The 20,129-nt window shown below is 32.5% G+C and overlaps 1 protein-coding gene across 2 annotated transcripts; it reads left to right on the top strand.

The window, feature by feature from the left end:
• The first annotated feature begins 6,675 nt into the window (after positions 1–6,675).
• LOC145576364 (uncharacterized) lies at positions 6,676–12,608 on the top strand. Of its 2 annotated transcripts, none has more exons than XM_081634134.1 (8): positions 6,676–6,993; positions 8,107–8,216; positions 9,955–10,166; positions 10,256–10,344; positions 10,661–10,763; positions 10,920–11,062; positions 11,316–11,441; positions 12,209–12,608. In XM_081634134.1, the coding sequence occupies exons 1-7, from the start codon at positions 6,772–6,774 to the stop codon at positions 11,412–11,414; spliced, it is 978 nt and encodes a 325-aa protein (XP_081490260.1). In that variant the 5' UTR covers positions 6,676–6,771; the 3' UTR covers positions 11,415–11,441; positions 12,209–12,608. The 2 variants fall into 2 exon arrangements, with proteins under 2 accessions (XP_081490260.1, XP_081490261.1); XM_081634135.1 differs by having other exon boundaries at positions 6,685–6,993; positions 8,115–8,216.
• Positions 12,609–20,129: the final 7,521 nt, after the last annotated feature.

Here is a 20,129-nt window from a genome sequence, read left to right as displayed (position 1 = left end):
ACCGTTTTCCCTAGGCTGTTTGACCATGGTTGAACCGCCTAGACAGGACGGTTCGTCTACTTTTCCGGCGAAAAAAAATAAAGCGGTGGTGGTGGTGATTTAAAGTGGTGGATGTTGTTTTACGTCGGTGGCGGTGGTGGTGGTGATTTTAAGTGAGGAGAGAGAAAGAGGTTAAGTTAGAGATTGGGGGTAATAACGTAAATTCATTCATAATTTGCGGGCGATTTGAGTAATTTGCGGGCGTCGAATAACAACCCCCTTATTAATTCTAATCTTATTAGGACTTAAAAGAACCTTCTAGAGAATTCTAGAAGACTATAATTAATTCCAATAAATTTAGGAATAATAATTAACATTGGGCCCTCCCCTAGATCATCGGGCCACATGTAAAGATCAACCGAGCCCATTTTAGTATTTTGGCCATAACTTCCTCATTATTCATCGGAATTGGGTTTATAATATATCGTTGAAAAGCTCTTTGCAAGCCCCATCCAACTACACTGGGTTTGGTATTGGGGAGACACATTTGGGTGTCTACAAACATATATATACACATTGAAATTGTAACTTCCTAATGACAATAAGAAGTCACTATTATGAGAAGAGTTACAAAGGGATGTAATAAGGTTAAGGGAGTTACAAGGGGGTTACAAAGGGAAGTAATAAAGCTAAATAGTTTACATAGATATAATGGACATACATTAATATATATTTCATAACACTCCCCCTTGAATGTCCATTATCCAAAATAGTATGATGTTTATGAGCATATATGCCGCCTTGGATGTCCATATTGAAGATTGTGTCTCGTTAAAACCTTACTAGGAAAAACCCTGTGGGATAAAAACCTAGTGAAGGAAAAAGAGTACAACATTCTTCATAATACGCTTAGGATGCCGCCTCATTAAAAACCTTACCAGGAAAACCTAATGGGACAAAACCATGGTTAAGGGAAAAAGAGTGCAGCGCGTATTTTCTCCCCCTGATGAATATATAACATGAGGTCATCTTTAGTGTAATGAATCCAATGCTGGTGGGAAACTTTTCATTTGTAGCATAATAACATTCCTTGATGGTTGATCCTCCCAAGTTGGATTTGAAGGTTCAATCTCCGCGTGAATAAGTCAAATGTCTTCATTTCACCATACTCATTAAATAATACATGTGTTTATCTCAATCTCATTTGATATCTTGACCATTAAACTAAATTATGCTTTCTTTTGAAGGTCAAATTATTAGAAAGAGATGAACAATAATTGATCATAATTTATGCCAATATGCAATAAGTGATAAAATAACTAATCACATACATCACCCATGGTTCTTCTAGACCATAATAAGAAGATTATTCTAACTGAAAGACATCTCAATGTTATCCTTGAATTTAGTATGAGAGTTCTCCAATGAATATTTCATTGCTCAAACTTCTAGTTGAGATGTCAATGATGTAGTCACATAGACGTTTCATGACTTCGATAATAATTTCAAAATAACTAATCACATACATCACCCATGGTTCTTTTAGACCATAATAAGAAGATTATTCTAACTGAAAGATATCTCAATGTTATCCTTGAATTTAGTATGAGAGTTCTCCAATGAATATTTCATTGCTCAAACTTCTAGTTGAGATGTCAATGATGTAGTCACATAGACGTTTCATGACTTCGATAATAATTTCAATATTCAAAATTTAAAAATTTTAGGGCTTGGTACTTAAATACATCGTGTATAAGTTCTTTAGGAACTCTTCTTACCTATTTCATAACAAGCTATTAGATTAACATTATAAATAATTTCATCACAACAATAAGCTCATTGGATTATAAACATGGTACTTTTTGTAAGTTTCCATCTAAATTGTAAATTAATACGAACATCCACATGCATATATATACCATATTTATAAATGTATAAAAACTAATGCATGCAATATGAGATATAGAAATTATGATAAGATAATATTGATCATAAATGTACTACAAGTGATGCATCATCTAACAACTGCCCACACATGCAATGAGTAATCCATCTATCTACAACACATACATGCACATGAACGTATGACTCAAAAATAATACAAGACACTATATGTACAATGTTGATTTATAATCCATATTTCATTGGACTTCTGGTCCATGATATATATTTGATCATTATCATTATGTGACATCAAAATAGACATATATTCCAGATCCCTTATTATTAGTCCATTCTTTCACACATATGCATATTATTCATCGGTTCCATAATATATATACCGGTATCATAGAAATTCTTTAATGTACATTCGGCATGCTATTTTACTATGATATCTTAATACATTTCTCATTGGTACCATCATAACTTTTCTTACATCATAGGCCATTTATTGTAATAATTCAGATATCTATACAAATTTTGGGGGTATTTCATCATACAGTATGGTATTTATATATTATTACACTTATAAAAGTGTTAACTGCACTATCTTGCCATATATCATATCTATTGGGAATATCTTTAATTTGGAACCGATCGTACAACCTACACCTCAGGTGTGTAGTGATTCAAGTATAATTGACAAGATTTTATCTCAATGTATACACATAATATGACCAAAATGTATCTTCAACATTATGCAACATGAGTCATAACTAATACAAATCAAATCATAAATGTGCAACATATCTTGATAATATTTAGACAAAAGTTGGCAATTAACTTTTCAAACTACCATTATAGGGATTGTTTTCAACTTTTGCTAATTCTTCTCCCCCTAAGTTGGTAAAATATCTCATTTATAGGGGTGTCTAATTGTATACCAACTTAGACTATTTAGTATACAAATTTGCATTACAATTTATTTCATTGGGAAAATTACAATAAAAATTTATCTCACCGAAGAGTTGTATTAAACAAGTTTTATTTCTTCTGGAGAACAATTTCAATGAAGAATTATTTTTCATTAACTTTACATTGTATGTGTATTTTTTATTACACTTTCCATAATATGCTCTCTTTTGGAAATCAATGTCAATGGGGAGACATGTGTTGTGCAGTTGTACGTTTTTCCTTCTTTTCCAATTTCTTATGTGCTGACTTATAATAGCCCTAATCAAAAGAATTGTTATACAAGCATAAATCACTTGCTTGTAATAATTCCACTAGGTGGTGATCTTCTGGATCTTTAAAGACTTAAGTATTGTATTTGGAGAGCTTCCGGTCACCAAATAGTTGACAATAAATATATACTTTGTAAGTTATTCTGGTGAACTTCTGGTCACCCATTACTCTTTCGTAAAAAGAATCAAAACCTATTAACTCTTGGAATTTTTTATCAATACAAATTATTATAAATCACAATCCAAATATAGCTCAATCTCAATGTTATGTCTTGTCATATAATTCCTTTCATATATCTAACATAGAGAGAGTGTCAGCACATTATCAAATGAAACTTCAGGTTTTCATAACAGGTAATTATTAAACCCGGATGGCCTAATTTAATTATCACATCCAATAATCGTTTATCTAAATTTAAATTATGATCAGTTTTTCAACACTAGTGATGACATAATTTATGCATGGCCATGAATATATGATGTGATATTAGAACACCAACAAGTGTTTTTTTATATAATTGGCAAGACAATCAACTAATACTTAATCCAATATGAAATCATACTTTACTAGAACTTTGATTATAATCTTGATACATGCTAAGCTTGTTGGACATTCTATACTCTTCTGAAGTATTCTATATAATCATGGTACATATCCATTTTACTAAACATAATCTCTTCAAGAGTATCTATCAGAATGCATCATTTACTCAAATTTGCGATTGTCAATAATTGCTCTTTTCCTGTTTAAAAATTATTATCTTTGGAACCTATTGGGCTTAGCTACCAGGCTTCAGGCGTGCTTTAGGTTCATTAGCAACTAATATTTTCCTTTTGGGACATCAATTTTAATTGGGGCATTTACAATTGGTATATAGCCAATATCATCTATTCGGTCATATCCATCTTCGATCTGGATCGTACGGTATCATTCTAAATATTAATTAATTTTGTGGTTGCCCCTAATAAATAAACATTGATACTAAACCTAAAATATGTACCAAACTGACCACCAATGTATCTTATTATTCATGTGCAAGGATTATATTAAATAATGAAATAATTACTATCTCCCCCTAATCCTTGCATATGGAGATATCCGGATATGGAATTAATTCAACAACTTTTAAAAAAAAACTTTGACCTTTAAAGCCATTAATTCCTTTGACAGTGTCATGTATCAAGCCAATTGAAATTGTTCTTACTACTTGTTCCTCTTGCCCAATTATATTAATATTTACATTGAAAATTCTTAAAACTTTGGGCATAATAAAACATTTTCAAGTTAGTTGCTCACAATGGCAAGTTTAATAGCTTAAACTCATGACACTATTTCGTGCTCAATATAAACTATTAGATATTACTAAATTGTTCAAGAAGGTTTCTAACCCATTATAAATATAAGAAACTTCAGGTTTATAAGTACGAATATTCTATTGTTCAATTTATACATCATCCCAATAATCTATCTTCATGTAGGAGTATGTATAATATCACATATATATAATTGAATGAAATCACACAATCTAATTTTAATATAGAAATCAAGAAAGTATGTTTCATAATAATATAAACTTAATAACTAGTAATATATACCAATTTTAGGTCAACTATAATGCGTGTACATGCAATGCACGGATATTGACTAATTATAATGAAAATATAATTAGATATTAAAAAACTAAATCGATTGATCAGTATTAAGTTCGTATTAAATGAAATACAGTTCGTATTAAAACAATAAAAACACGAGAGAGAAAATATTTAAATATGTGATAGTTATAATGTGTAAGTCGATATTTTAGGAAGTTTACTTTAGATTTTACATAAAATAAAAGTCATAATCTAAATGCAATCCTTTTTTTAATGTAATAATATATTTTTTAAAAAGTAATTTTGGCGGGAATTTTTTTAATAACACATTGACAAGTGTTCTCTTAGATTCACTTTTAGTAGTATGTAATTGATTGTCTTGCAAATTACTAGGAGTACACTATTTGTCTTCCCTTGTTAATAGACCATACATACATATTAAAATAAATTTCTTTCAGATCTAATTAACAAAAATAAATGATTTTTCTCAAAAAAAATTTGTTAAACAAATACTATCATGATTAATCTATAATCATAGATTATTAATAGTAAACCTAACACATACACATGACGAAATCATGCCATAAATCTAATCATGTGTGATACCATAATAGAAATATTTTTCGAGAGAATTATCATGGCTTTCCTTAGCAATATATACAGTTGTATACTAGACTTATCAAAAGCCCCTAATATTTAGCTACAAATAAAGTAACTATATATACAACTAGACCAAGCTATTCTAGGTTACAATTTCAGTAACCAATTATACACTAAATACAAGGAATAATATCTTATTTACAAAATATATCTTAACAAATGGCATAACTCGTTAGTATACCTTATATATAAAACCAAATAAGGAGTAAGCACTAAAAGCAAGTAAACTCAACCAAGATAAAACTAGGATTATTTTTAAAGTCAATCAAACCAAGGAAACAATGTATCCATCTAGATGGAGTGAGTTGAGGAAATAATCCCCTAATACATAGTGCTTTAATCGTTCAAATGAAATCGGCAAAATTATCATTAAGTTAAAGGAAAAACAAGAAGATGTGCAAAGCATCATGCCGACATAATATTGGGTGAATAAATTAAACAAGCCCCCAAAACAAAAAAAAAAAAAAAAAAAAAATGACTAAACTCATTTTAATGAAATTCAACATGAAAACAGATCTCTGTTTTTTTTTTTTTTTTTTTTTTTTTTTTTTTTTTTTTTTTTAATAGGCTTGGAAATGTAAGGGATCCCATAACAAACAATCTGCTTATCTAAAATAAATTAATACAGAGTAATAGTAATTTAATTCATCCAAATACCATAGTCAATAAAATGATTAGCCTGGAAAAAGTTAAGATCAAAGGTAAAAGACTCTTGGTACAAGGACACATAGTTTTGACAAATTCAATATTTTGCGGAAAAACCAAACATTATTGTCACACACACGTTTTAAAAATGAATTTTAATAATAATAAGCGTAAATATACCTCTTGATGTGTGCTTGTATGCTTGTTTGATCAAGATTGATGTTAGAATTTCAATGGTAGTTCCTCCGTGTACTAGTTTCCACATCATAATCTAACGGGATATTCATACGGATTGATAGGATATGGTATTGCTCCGGCTAGTGTTAGTGCTGATAACGTGTTATAAAATAGAGGAAAAGAAAGAATGAAAGATGAAGATGTAGTGCAAATGTTCATTCTATATTCCATTTTCCATACAACATATATATACACATTGAAATTGTAACTTCCTAATGACAATAAGAAGTCATTATTATGAGAAGAGTTACAAAGGGATGTAATAAGGTTAAGGGAGTTACAAGGGGGTTACAGAGGAAAGTAATAAAGCTAAATAGTTGACATAGATATAATAAACATACATTAATATATATTTCATAACAAAAACAACATTTTAATTCTCCAAAATATAAAAATAGGAACTACGGATTATATTATAGGATGGAGGGGTTGCCGCTAAAAAAAAGAACTGGACAAGTTTGCCTACTCTACTCCATAAACTTTTCAGTATCTTTCAATAAAATTGAATGAAATCAGCATTTGAAGGCACATAATGAACAAAAGAGAGCAAGTGAGAGAGATGAGTAAAGCAGCAGCAGCAAATGAATATCATTCCAAAGACTTCGAATGGGAGGAACTCAGACTTGAAGTTGAGAGTCACCCTTCTCTCTCCTACCATCTTTCTCCTTTCCAACCCTCTCTTTCTCCGTCTTCTCAGGATCCTCAAGCATGGTCCCACTTTCACTCTCGTCACTCCACTGGCAAATTCTTCAAGGTACTCTCTTTTATTCAATTAATTATCTTTGAAACTTTTGAATTTTGCTTAAGTTTTTTCATGGGATTTTCTCTATTGTACTGTATTTGTAATTTGAAGGGTTTGTGTTTCTGGGTTTTGTTCTTTCATGGCATATTCTCTATTGAATTGTATTTGGATTTTGAAGGCTTTGTGTTTCTGGGTTTTGTTCTTGCACATGAGAATATTAAAAAGGAAAGATTAAGAATTAATTGTGATTGTTTCTAAGTGATATTTAGTGGGTGTTTGAGTTTTTTCATTTTTACTTTTTATCAATTGATGCCCCTTTGGAAATGGATTTTTTTTTTATTTTTTTATTTAGGATTAGGGTGCATTATAGCTGTATTGTTGCAAAACATGAAATGGGATGGAATTGGGAGATAGAAAGGGTAATGATGATCATTACTTTTATGTCTTGTTTGGTGTCAGAATGAAATGAAAAAAAAAAAAAAAAAAGTGGAGTGAGATTGGGGAGGGTAACTTGATGTGTTACCATTGGGTTAGGAGGTGTAACAAGTGGTAGGAATCAATTAACCTTAAGGGAAATCTTTAATCTTCGTACTAAACACACTCTTAATTGTTAATGGGAGAGGGACTTTCTTTTAGGTAGGGGGCGTGGTTGGACCAATACTTTAGTGAAGGGTGTCAAGTGATTTTACAAAATTTGGTTGGCTATTGATCTGGAGATAGTAGAGGGTTGTGGATTTTGACTTCTAAGGGTAGATAAAGCGGAATGAAAGGGAATGTTTAAGAAAATGTAAACTTGGATAGACATTTATATTGTTGCTTTTAATTGAACATAATGATGCAAGAGGATTTTCATTGCAGCTGCACATAGTGTGGTTAGGGGTTCATGATGCTGTATTGTATTTCTTTTTGGGTTTGAAATGGAATTTTTATGTGTAATTATTGATTCTTTCTAATGTGATTGGAGAATCACTGTTTATTGTTGACTGGGTTCTTTCTTGTCGTCTATATATGACTATATGTCTGTATGGTAGTGTTTGTAATCCTTGTCTATTACTTTATGTTGGGTGAGTGGGTGTTATATTACTTATATGATTAATGATTCTGAACATGCTTGTGTGCGTTTAGGAAAGAAGGTATTTGCTGAAGGAATTCCCCGAATTACTTTCTTGTGTAGACTACTCCAAAGTTCTGGAGGTGGGATGTGGTAATGGTAGTACAATTCTCCCAATACTGCGGTAATGACTTTCATAATCTCCACCAACTTTCATAATCATGCTGGCGACTTTGATTCTTGATTTCATGAAATATACTTCTCTGTTGATTATATCTCCCACTTAAGATATCTCTTTGAATGTGTGTTCCAACTTCCTAGTTTATTAATTAATTTCCAAGTAGGGATCATTGCTAAGAGTTTTTGCATCATTTTGTTGCACCAAGGCACCAGTCTCTTAAGCTTCTCATGCTTGTATCAAGCTAAGATACAAATGAAGCGTATAGTAACCAGGCATTTGACCTATTAGGCCTAGCTTTTACATGGAAATGCTGAATTAACAAGCATTACCTTTTCAAACATTTACTAACATGAAATACAAGGGGTATAAAGCAAATTAGTTCAAGTGTGCAGCAGTTGGTAGTTTATTGTTTCTACTATTCATACGAGAAAATGTATTTTTCTTTTTTTTCCCCATTAGACTCTGTAATTTGAATGTAGAATGTTGACCTTTCTTTATGTTTTCTACAATTGCATACTCGTCATCTCTCTGAAGATTACATTGCAAGTAGGTAGCTTTTTTGTCATTGATCTTTTAACATACTCCCTTCATTTTAGAATGCTCAAATACCATAGACTCTTGTTTCTAAGATAAGTTAAAAGTAAAATAAGGGGGTAAATAGGTAGATAAAGTAATACAGATGGAGTAAATAGGTAGATAAAGTAAGAACAAATCAGTTGAAAGGTGTAAATATTCAATTATAAGGGGGTGGGGGGAGATAATTATGAGGTTGCCAAATTAGAATAAATTGAAGGTGACTTGAACTTTCTAAAACACCCCTAAACGAAAAGTGAGTTGAACTTTCTGAAATAGAGTATATTAGGAGATATATATGCCAGATAAGCAAGATTGTATATTAACTATATTTTGCGATTATTTACTTATTTACAACAAAATTGCAGCAGCTTGAGGTGAAAGATATGACCTCCAGAATAAAGCTTAAAAGGTTGAGGCTGCACATTATGTGCTTTGCTCTTCAAGAACAAAAAGATAACCCCCCACCCTGATGCTGCAAATTTTTACTGTTGAAAACAATACTGTCTTTGACTTAGCCAAACTTATCATTCTATTATTGTTCATGAATTGCTATTCTGAGACAATGATTTTGCATATCAGTTGATGCTTTCTGCAAAGTATCTAAGTAATTAGTTTGGAATCACCAAAGATAGAAAGTACTCCATAAGAGTTGAGTTACAAATTGTTCAAGATTATTATCTATTTAACCATCTAACTCCTCGTATATTTTATGTTCAGCAGGTTAAAGTACACCACTCTGATATTCATAGACTGTTAAAATATTTTTTGAGGTTCATTTCACTATCATTCCTTCCCTCTTCTCTAACAGTAAACAAGCAAAAAGTTATGTCTGGCTGGTGACAGAGAAGATTATCTAAACTTCTAAATTCTAATGCACTTTTGCTATTATTAAAGCTAATCATTTTCCTAGATTTTGATAATTTTATTCAGGACCTTTTCAATGCTATATATTTGCATGAACATAAGTTTGTTACCAAGTTCCCTCCTGCCATACATGTTCAATCCAAAGTTCCCAACTCTTTTATGAGAGGGCTTGTAGTTAGTGGAAAATAAAGATGTCCAGCCCCTGCTAATCTGCTGAAGTCTTGATTTAGTTTAACTTTGCAGCATATTGCTCCCTCTAATTATCTTAAACTCTTATTTGTATCATTTTTTTTTCCTGTAGAGTAAAGGAGAGGACCATTGTTTATGCTTGTGATTGTAGTGTTGAGGCACTTGAGAGAGCTAAGCAAAATTTAGAATGTTCTGGTATTATTCATGTGATGGAGCGTTTCCATCCTTTCTGCTGTGATTTCTCTACAACTCCATTTCCAAATTGGTTGGCCTGTGATTCATGTCGGAATAAGCAATTAGAAAAGTTGGTACATCGTGATTCTGGTAGAATAATTGATGTCGTTTTTTTTTTTCCATATATAATATATCATCTATAAACTGTTATCCATTATGTTGCTTTTTTGATGTTACAGAAGTCAATGACAATGAAAGAACACTAACTGATCTGGCTTCTGCGCAAAATAGTAGGTGTTGCCTTGGTGGAGTGGACTTTGTCACATTGGTACCTTTTTTTAACCAATCTCTCTCTCTCTCTCTCTCTCTCTCTCTAGCACAGGCAATATATCTGGTGTGTGGAAGATATTTTAGGTAAAATGTCCGTCTAGGTAATGAAAGTAAACCAACCAACTTTCATTTGGAAATTTCGTCAATATTCATGTTTTCTGATGTTGGACTTGTATTTACACGCTTCCATGATAAATATAAGGGAATACTAAGTTTGAAGTTTCATTATTTGTGTTCTTATTGTCTTAAAATCTTGCAAGAGTAAGATGGTGCCTCTTGGAATTCCAATGATTGTTTGACTGTATGTTGATTAGATTTTTACATTATCTGCCATTCCACCTGAGAAGATGGCAACAGCAATCATGGAATGCTTTTCTGTCTTAAAGCCAGGTGGCCTGCTCTTCTTCAGGGATTACGGTATTACTCCTTTGTAAGATTTCGCTTGCTTATTATTTAACCTTGTTTTGAGGTTCTTTCTTTAAGAAATTAGGCTTCATTTTACTTGTTTGCTGTACTATTATTCCAAAGTTTCTAAAGTTCATGTTATAGCTGATGATAGATGATGGTTTGCAGGACTTTATGACATGACCATGCTTAGGTTTGAGCCAGATAAAAGAGTGGGTTTTAGGCATTACATTCGTTCAGACGGAACGCTCTCTTATTTCTTTGATCTGGATGGTGCGAGGAATCTTTTTGTTGGTGTTGGCTTCAATGAGGTAGCAACATTTCTTTTGGATTCGTTGTATATATTTCGTATTACTAATTTGCTATAGTATAAATATTTCTTTCTCCAGGATAGAAACAGTTGATATGTAAACGTAGCATTCAATATTGTGCTGAAGATAGGTGCAACAATTTTTTTCTTGCTTTGGAGAACTTAGTTGTATAATAAAGCTGTAGCTTATTTGTTCCACCATTGCTTATACTTAAAATTTTAATTTTTTAGAGAATTATTTGCATGTTTTGCAGCTTGAGCTAGAATATTGTTGTGTGAAGTCAATCAATCGACAAAAAGGAAAGAGCATGAGAAGAGTTTGGGTTCATGGGAAATTCCAAAAGCCATTGTGATTCTGCAGCTGAAAGTTCCATCCAAAGGTATTATTACATGGAGTAATTGGTTCTTACCTATTGTGCAACATTAGTTTGACAAAGATGATAGAGATCTTGTAATCTTGGGAATTTCATGCTTTTTAATTTTAATTTTGTTCAGAAAACATGCCATAGAAATTTTAAATTTTAACTAAGAAATGGTTATCACTTATCACAGCTTGTACTTTTTCTGCTGATATATGGCTTATCGTACATTACAATATACTTAAACTCTCACAAATTTACAATAGCCCCTTATCTGTCATTTTAGCTGTGTAGAAGTAGAGAAGCTAATACTTCTGTTAGCTGTGTAACTGCTGGTGTAAATGCCATAATAGGCATACAATAGTATAATGCGTGGCTAAGTGAAGATCTATTCCTATTTTCTCTGTCTTTTTGGCCCATCATTGTAAAAAAAATAAATAAATAAAAAAAAAAAGAAAGTTCTAAGCATATATAATTGGTAGCGGAAAAGACAGAACTATAAGATTGAGGTTTTGAGCCTTTTGGTTATTAATGCTTATACATACAAGATACAACAGGTAAGAGTTGGAAAAACAATATACCGTACTATATGATATTGTCGATCCACTAAGACTAGAATTTTGTTGATAGTCCTGTAGTAAAAGGAATTTCGCCTGTTAATCTGAGTACTTTCAAGTTGCTCATGGCAGTATTGGGTTTGTGTATAGTTTCGAGTTTAACTGCATTTCAGTATTTTAGAATCTTATTATGTCTGTGTTACTTGAGAAAATATCTGAAATACTTGACAGGTACCAAAAACAGGGGGTGAATTCCCTGCTATGGAGTCCGACTTAGTTCTGTCCGGCTGTTGATTTCCTTGCAAAAGGAACTCGAGGACTAGAAAAATGATGATAATGGTATTTCATTACCAACTCTAAACAGTCAGCTGTTGCTCTTACAACGGAATTTGTTTTTGCAATGATCCTTACGATATAAGTTGACAATGTAATGCTGTTGTTCAACAGGTTTTCCTTATAATTCCTAGCGAGATTCATCTCTACATTTTCCTTAGTCCCAGTGAGCCTTGTTCTCATGTCCATTAGGTGCATGTCCTGGGAAGTTTTGCTCTGAAACTTGCTTTCGTATTATTCTGTCGGAAATTTAATTCTTTTTAATTCATTTATAACATGAAATCAATTTGAATGTGTTATGCTGTTAATTGTAATTTCAGATTAATTGCAGCACTTTTGGTAAGTAGATGTGAGTTGGGATACTATCCACACTAAAGAAAAGTAGTTTGATTAAGTAAGGAGTTAAGTCAACATTTAGGTACTTTCCAACTTTTTCACCGTTTGAGTTCGAAGTTTTTTTCCTCCGTTTAAGTACACTAACCCATCTTTCGGCCAGATTAATTAAATTAAACTTAAAATTGAGTACCTTGAGTTATTGTGTTACCTTGAGTTAAGAAAACTTAGTACCTTGAGTTAAAAATTTGTCTAACTCATCACACATATATTTTCATGCAAATACTTAGACAGTAATCCATTTGTTACTTAGGTGTAAAAAAAAAGGAAATTTTAGCAAATAACACCACAAAAAAAAACCCAAATTTTGATTATAACACCACAATTAAAAAAAAAAACTTTTCTATCATACCACTAAAAACCTCAAAAATTGATTTCACCACTAGTTACTAAAGCCATCAAAAAAATCGTTAGTGGACCCAACATTATACACATGCCATTAATCTATTCGATTAAAAAATGAAGAATTAAAAAAAAAAGTAAAAATAAAAATAAAAAACCCTAACATAGCCACCACCTTCACCATCAGCACCGATTCCCCCTGGCCCCACCACCGTCACCCTAACCCCCACTATCGGTTCCCCCGTCTGACCACTCTCGACTGACGAAACCTGCCCAGCCGACCACTTGAACGACGCACCATTCAATACCCAATCTCAACCTAGCCCCGATTTGATTTGGTTTCTAGGTGTGGGTTTGGGTTCAAGTGATGGTAAGGGTGAGGGTGAGGGTGAGGGTGAGGGTGAAAGGAGTAAGGCAGTTTTTGGGTTGGGTTTTCGGCGACGGATCTGGGTAAGGGAGGGGAGTTCGGTGTTGTTGCTGAGTTAGGTGGTGGTGTCGTGATGTTGCGGTGGCAGGCGATGAAGCGGCTTGGTTGGGTTCGTGGTGTGGGGTACGGTGGTTTTAGGGGAGTAATGAGTGCTAGGGCTGGTTTTCTCCGATTTTGGGTGGGAGCAGGGGGTGCCGGTAACCTAGGTCAGGTTGTCGGCGTTTTGCGCCGGTGGTGGGGCTGGCTAGGTAAGGAGGTTAGGCTATTTTTTTTTTTTAAGAAAACTCTTTTTATTAATTTAATTTTTTAGACTAATAGGCTATTGACACGTATTAATTATAGCCCCCACTAATGGATTTCATTCAAGAATCCGTTAAGTGGTGGTGAAATCATATTTTTGGGTTTTTTTTTGTGGTGTTATAATAAAAGTTTTTTTTTTTTTTTTTTTTTTTGTTGTGGTATTATTTTCTAAAATTTCCTAAAAAAAAATACTCGTTCTCCACTTTCCCCCTCTCTCTCCTCTTTCTCAATCGAAATTCTCACTAGGGTGTTTTGTTTTTTTTTTTTTTTGAATTCTTTCCTCTTTCCTCCTGTAATTCGAAGATTTCAAAAGTATGCTTGGTCTTTCTTGTAGCTTAAAGGTGGTGTTGATGGTGGTTGTAAAGTTTGTAATTCGACCGGAATTTTCACTGAAAACCAAATTCGAAAACTTTTTGAGTGAGAGGAGAGAGCAAATCACCATCATCACCTTTGTCTCCATCAAGTACAGTGTGATGGTCGGTTACCACACCGTCCTTACCACTACCACCGCGACCGCGATACTATGAAACCATACGATAACAATAGACAAATCAACAACAATATAATCAAACCCACCAAAAATCATATATACCCAGAAAGTATATGAAATAATGAGTCGAGCTCACAAAACAATTTAACAATAACTATAATAACAATTAACACTATACACAAAAAAAAAAAAAAAAAAAAAAAAAAGGTATACGGAGTACACGTTAATAATAATAGATCACTGACAAATGATTAATGTATCGACTTCAACTCTCTCACATCCAAATTGTTTCAAAATTCAATAATACCTTATAGAGAACTCATCGCTTTTCATACCTGAAGCCGTAAATAATTCTAGCAACAGCTTCAGCACCTGTGGCCTTCCCATTGTTTAGCCAAGCACCATCAGTGTTGATTTTGATACAACTCCCTTTTGGTCTTTGCCACCTAATTTCACAGATAAGAACTGCTGGAATTCTTCCTTTTCCCTGAAAAATATTAAGAGTTGCATCCAAATCCAACTTATATCTATTAAACAATGGCATGGGGTGATAAATTGCTAGCTGGAAAACCGTATAGTTTCGAGCCTTCCAAATGAGCCACAAAGCAACCAAGAAAGTGACTCTCCAAGTAGCACTCATTTTCAGATTATAGTTAACCCATCCTTCCCAATTAATGTTGAAAAAAATCCGGTAGCTAAACTCTTTGTCCATCTTATTTAACTGAAAATCCTAGACCACAAAGTTCTAGTATTAATACAATCTCTAAATTAGTGTAAGTGACTTTCCTCATCAAGATTGCATCCAGTGCAAACCGGGTCGAAGTTATCAATCCTCAAGGCCAAAATAGTAGCAATAGGTAAAATTTGATGACAAATGTTGTAGCACCCTAGAAATTCATTTCCTTTAAAATACCTGTTTTGTTCTTTTAAAACTCAAAATAGGAAAATCTAAGACATTACCACCACCGTGAAAATGGCTAAGGCAACTATCAAAGACACACAGCGGAAGACTATCTTTAAAAACATTCAAAACAATTCAATTTTAAAAAGTCAACCAAACGAAAGTAAAGTCAAACCAAAGTAAAACGAAGTCAACCAACAACTTGGAACCATTGCAGGCCATTATTCAACCAAACCAACTTGAAAACCTTTGCGTTAGTCTCACAAAATAATATAATAAAATAATTAAAGCAATAAACCTGTAATACCCCGTATTTTTATGTATTTTTATAAAGTATTTAAGTATTAATAAAATGTATTATTAAGGGCTCAAGTATTTTAATTAAATATTTTAAAGGGTTAAAGTATTTTAAATATAAGGTTTTATAAAAGTAAAATATATTTTGGACCAAACGTTTATTAATTATTGGGCAATGTAAATCATTCCTACATACTCTTATTGGAATAACCCATCCCAAAACCCATAACTTAAGCCTACATCTTTATAAGCCCAAATTTAACCCTACACTCTCTACTCTATAAATACACCATGAATCCCCAAAAATTTCTCACACAAAAAGGTTGGTCTTATTTTCTCTTTTGTTTTATTAATTTGTGTAATTATAATTATTGATTTATGGGTTTTGATTTTATTGTTTGAAATTAATTTAATTAGTATCAAATTGTATTTTGATGATTAAACTTTATAATTTCAGATTTTATAAATGTCATAATTTTCAGATTTTGTAAATTTTATAACCTAGGCTTTTTAATTATTGAAAACCACGATTTTAGGGTTTTTACGAACAATTGATTTAGGGCTTTTATAGTAATGATGTTTGAAATTTTGGTGATTATAACTACTGATTAGTTTAACTTAATCCCAGAATATTTTGAACACGTAAATTCGTGTTTTAATTCTTAGATTTCCATTCGTTAATATTAATCCCGTTTTAATCCCGATTAGGTTCTGAACTCATTCGATTTTGATAAAAAAAAAGTAGTTTTTTCCATGTAGAAACAATGTTTTAAGAAAGACTCACTACCTTTGGTAGTGAGCACCACCCTCTCGTGGCCAAATTCAGCCTCTAAATATGATTTTCGGGCAGTTTTTGATTTTTAACGAAGTTTTTTTTATGCTTTAAATTTTATCCTTGAGTTTTAAAGGGTTTTTTATTAGTTTAAAATGCTGGAATTTTATTTAAAGTAGTATAATTGTGATTTTAATGAAAGGGTGTGATTACCCATTAAAAAGGAGTTTAATTAGGGGTTTTAAAATAATTTTTAGATTTTTTTAAAGTAGTCTAAAGTAAATTTAAGTTGCTGGAAATTGTGTATACAAGGAGAATTAATATAGTATTATTGTCCCTTTATGTAGGAGACTTGATTCGGGAATTGTTGTAGTGTAATAGGCTATTTTAAGGGCTTATTTGAGGTACGTTCACGTACTTAGCATAATTATGTTGATGTAATAGCATGCTAAATGTGTTTGATTGATTACAAGTAGTATCATGCTAGGCTTGGATTGGAAATTATGATTTGAATGTTATTGATGATTGGATTATGAGGCATGATTTATTTGTGATGGATTATTGGATGGAAAATAATAGTTTGGAATATTATTTATGAACCACATATTTATTTATGGCATGATAGAGAGCATGTTTAATTAAACTAAATGTTTAATTTGGTTTGGAATATTGAAAAGGAATTTTATTATGGTTCATATAATTTTTATTGATGCTTTAAGCATGAGGAAAGGAGCTATATAAGTGTCTATGTACACGAGGAATAAATAGTATGTTGGTGCCTTAGTGCACTTAAGGTGTTTTTAACACCGAGGGATAGGATTTGTGGCGCTTTATGCGTTTAAGGTGTCATTGGCACCGAGGTAGAATTAAAAAGGGTTCAACATTAAATATTATGTGATCACTAATTATTCAAGAATTAAATTGATGTATTTGATTGTTTGAATAATTATTTTTGATTGAATGATTATGGTTTGAGAGTCATCACCAAGTTTAATAATCGGTAAATAACGTAAAGTGAAAGAGATTACGCACCAAAACTCTTGGAACGTATATACCTTGAGTATGAACATATGGGGGGAGTTATGGGGTTCTATATTTAACCATAACTTCTAATGGAGTACAGGACGCTGTATATTCCTTTTTATTATTATTATGTGCAAGAATTCTGCCACCTATGTGTGGTTTTTGATGCTGGCACGGTTAGCTCCCGTGTCAGTAACCTCAATTTATTGGGAGAGGCTAGGGGGAAACCCGTTCGATGCGTAATCTATGCTAAATAAATTATTTAGTGTCTAGTGAGAATTTTTATTGAGTGTGGTATGCTTGAAAAACAGGTGCAACAAGGTAAGTAGTGTGTTGATAGGAAATTGTATGTTAGTGTGTTAATTACGCTTATGTACTCAGCTTTGCTGATTGTGTGTTTGTTGGCCTTGTCTTTATCTTGGCCCTATGATGACCCATTTATAATGGAGAGTAGTGGAAATAGGTAGAGATAAGCTTTTCAGGTGTTGAAGCATATTCATGAATGGGCATGAGTGAAGAGCGTATCATGCTAGTTTCCATAAGTTTATGATGTGTTATCGCTTTAATTATTTATGATAATATTATTATGCGCGACTAACGAAAAGGTTTTGAATTTGGTTTGGTTTTAATAAGGGCCTATAATGGTTCCAAGTTGTAGGTTGATTTTATTTTATTTCGTTTGACTTTGGTTTGACTTTATTTTCGTTGATTTACTTTTTAAGTTGACTTGTTTTGAAAGGGTTTGAAACTAGTCTTCCGCTGTGTGTCTTTGATAGTTGCCTTAGCCGTTATCACGGTGGCGTTAATGTCTTAGATATTCCTAATTAAAGTTTTAAACAGGTATTTTTAAAGAAAGGAATTTCTAGGGTGTTACAAAACCACATCATAAACTTATGGAAATTAAGCATGATTCGCTCTTCACTCATGCCCATCATGAATATGCTTCATCGTCTGAAAAGTTTCTCTCTACTTGTCCCCATTACTCTCCATTAGAAATGGGTCATCGTAGGGCTAAAGTAAAGACAAGGCCAAACAAACATACAAACACACAATCAGCAATGCTGAGTACATAGGCGTAATCAAAACACACTAACATGCTTTCATCTATCATCACCCAACTTACCTTGTTGCACCTGTTTACAAGCATACAACATACAACATGACTCTCAAATAAATAACTAATTTATTCATTTATCATTGATTACGTATCGAACGGGTTTCCCCCCTAACCTGCCCCAATAAAGCGGTACTAACACGGGAGCTAACGTGCCAGTATAAAAGAACCAATCGTAAGTGGCGGAATTCCTGTGCATAATAATAAAAAGGAATATACAGCGTCCTGTACTCCCAGTAGAAGTTATGGTTAAATATAAAATCCCATAACTCCCTCCCATATGTTCATACTTAAGGTATATACGTTCCAAGAGTTTTAGTGTGTAATCTCTTTCACTTTACGCTATTTACATATTATTAGACTTGGTGATGACTCTCAAACCATAACACAATCAAACATTATAATTATTCAAACAATTAAACATACCAATTTAATTCTTGATTAATTAGTGACCATATAATATTTAATGTTGAACCCTTTTTAATCTACCTCGGTGTCAAAGATACCTTAAACGCATAATGTGCCACAATTCCTATCCCTCGGTGTTAGAAACACCTTAAGTGCACTAAAAGACCAAAATATAATTTATTCCTCGTGTACAAAGACACTTAAATAGCTCATTTCTCATGCTTATAGCATCAATAAAAATTATATGAATCATAATCAAATTCCTTTTCAATATTCCAAACCAAATTAAACATTTAGTTTAATTAAACATGCTCATTATCATGCCAATAATAAAAGTGTGGTTCATATACAACATGCCAATTTAATTATTTTCATTCACTAATCCATCACAAATAATCCATGCTTCATAATTCAATCGCCAACATCAACGAAATCATAAATTCCAATCAAAATCTATCATGATACTACTAGGAATCAATTATTCAAAGCTTAGCATGTTCCTATATCACCAAATAAATATCAAGTACGCGAACGCACCTTGAATACGATCTTAAAATAGCCACGACTATATGAAATCACTCACTTGGAAGTCTCTTACAATCCAAAATTATAACAAGGCATTAAAATCTACTCCACACAAATTTCCAGCAATATATACCCTCATTAAATCACTCATAATCTATTTAAAACAAGTTGAAAATTAATTTAAAACCCCTTACTTTAACCCCAATTAATGGGTAATCAAAAACCTTCAAGAAACCTAATTATAGCTTACTAACAAATTTCCAGCAATATTAAATCATTAAAACTTGCTGTAAATATGGTTTAGAACCCTTAATTCAAAGATTTAAACCACCCTAAATCAATTTCCTTTAATATACAATAATTTAGAAACATAGGGTTTTCAATTTGGGGCTTTTTAATTAAAATCAAAATCTGAAAATTTATTTGCATACTACCTATAATCAAACATCATGAAAATCATCACAAAACCTACAATTAATAATTAGATTTAGTATTAAAGCAAAAGAATAAAAATAAAATAATTTTTTTTCAGAAGGCCGCAAGCAGCAACAGCCACCACGACACGCGGCTAGGCTGCTGCCATGCCCGCCGGTGTCGCCGCGGCTACTGGCGCTTGCGCCGGTGGCTCTGGTGGCGGCCGGTGGTGTGTGGTGGTGGTGTCGTCCGTGTAAAAAAAAAGGGGAAAGGGGAATTAAGAAAGAAAAAGAAAAAGAAAAATAAGAGAAAAAGGAGAGAATTTACCTTGGGTATTCTCCACTCTGGGCAAAGTTTAATTTGCTCATGTGTTGAATATTTATACCCTTTTTCTCTAGAAACCCTCCTACTCT

The sequence above is a fragment of the Chenopodium album genome, chromosome 13 (genome assembly GCF_948465745.1).
Source record: "Chenopodium album chromosome 13, dcCheAlbu1.1, whole genome shotgun sequence".
Lineage (NCBI taxonomy): Eukaryota > Viridiplantae > Streptophyta > Magnoliopsida > Caryophyllales > Amaranthaceae > Chenopodium > Chenopodium album.
This window is presented reverse-complemented; position numbering and strand designations above follow the sequence as displayed.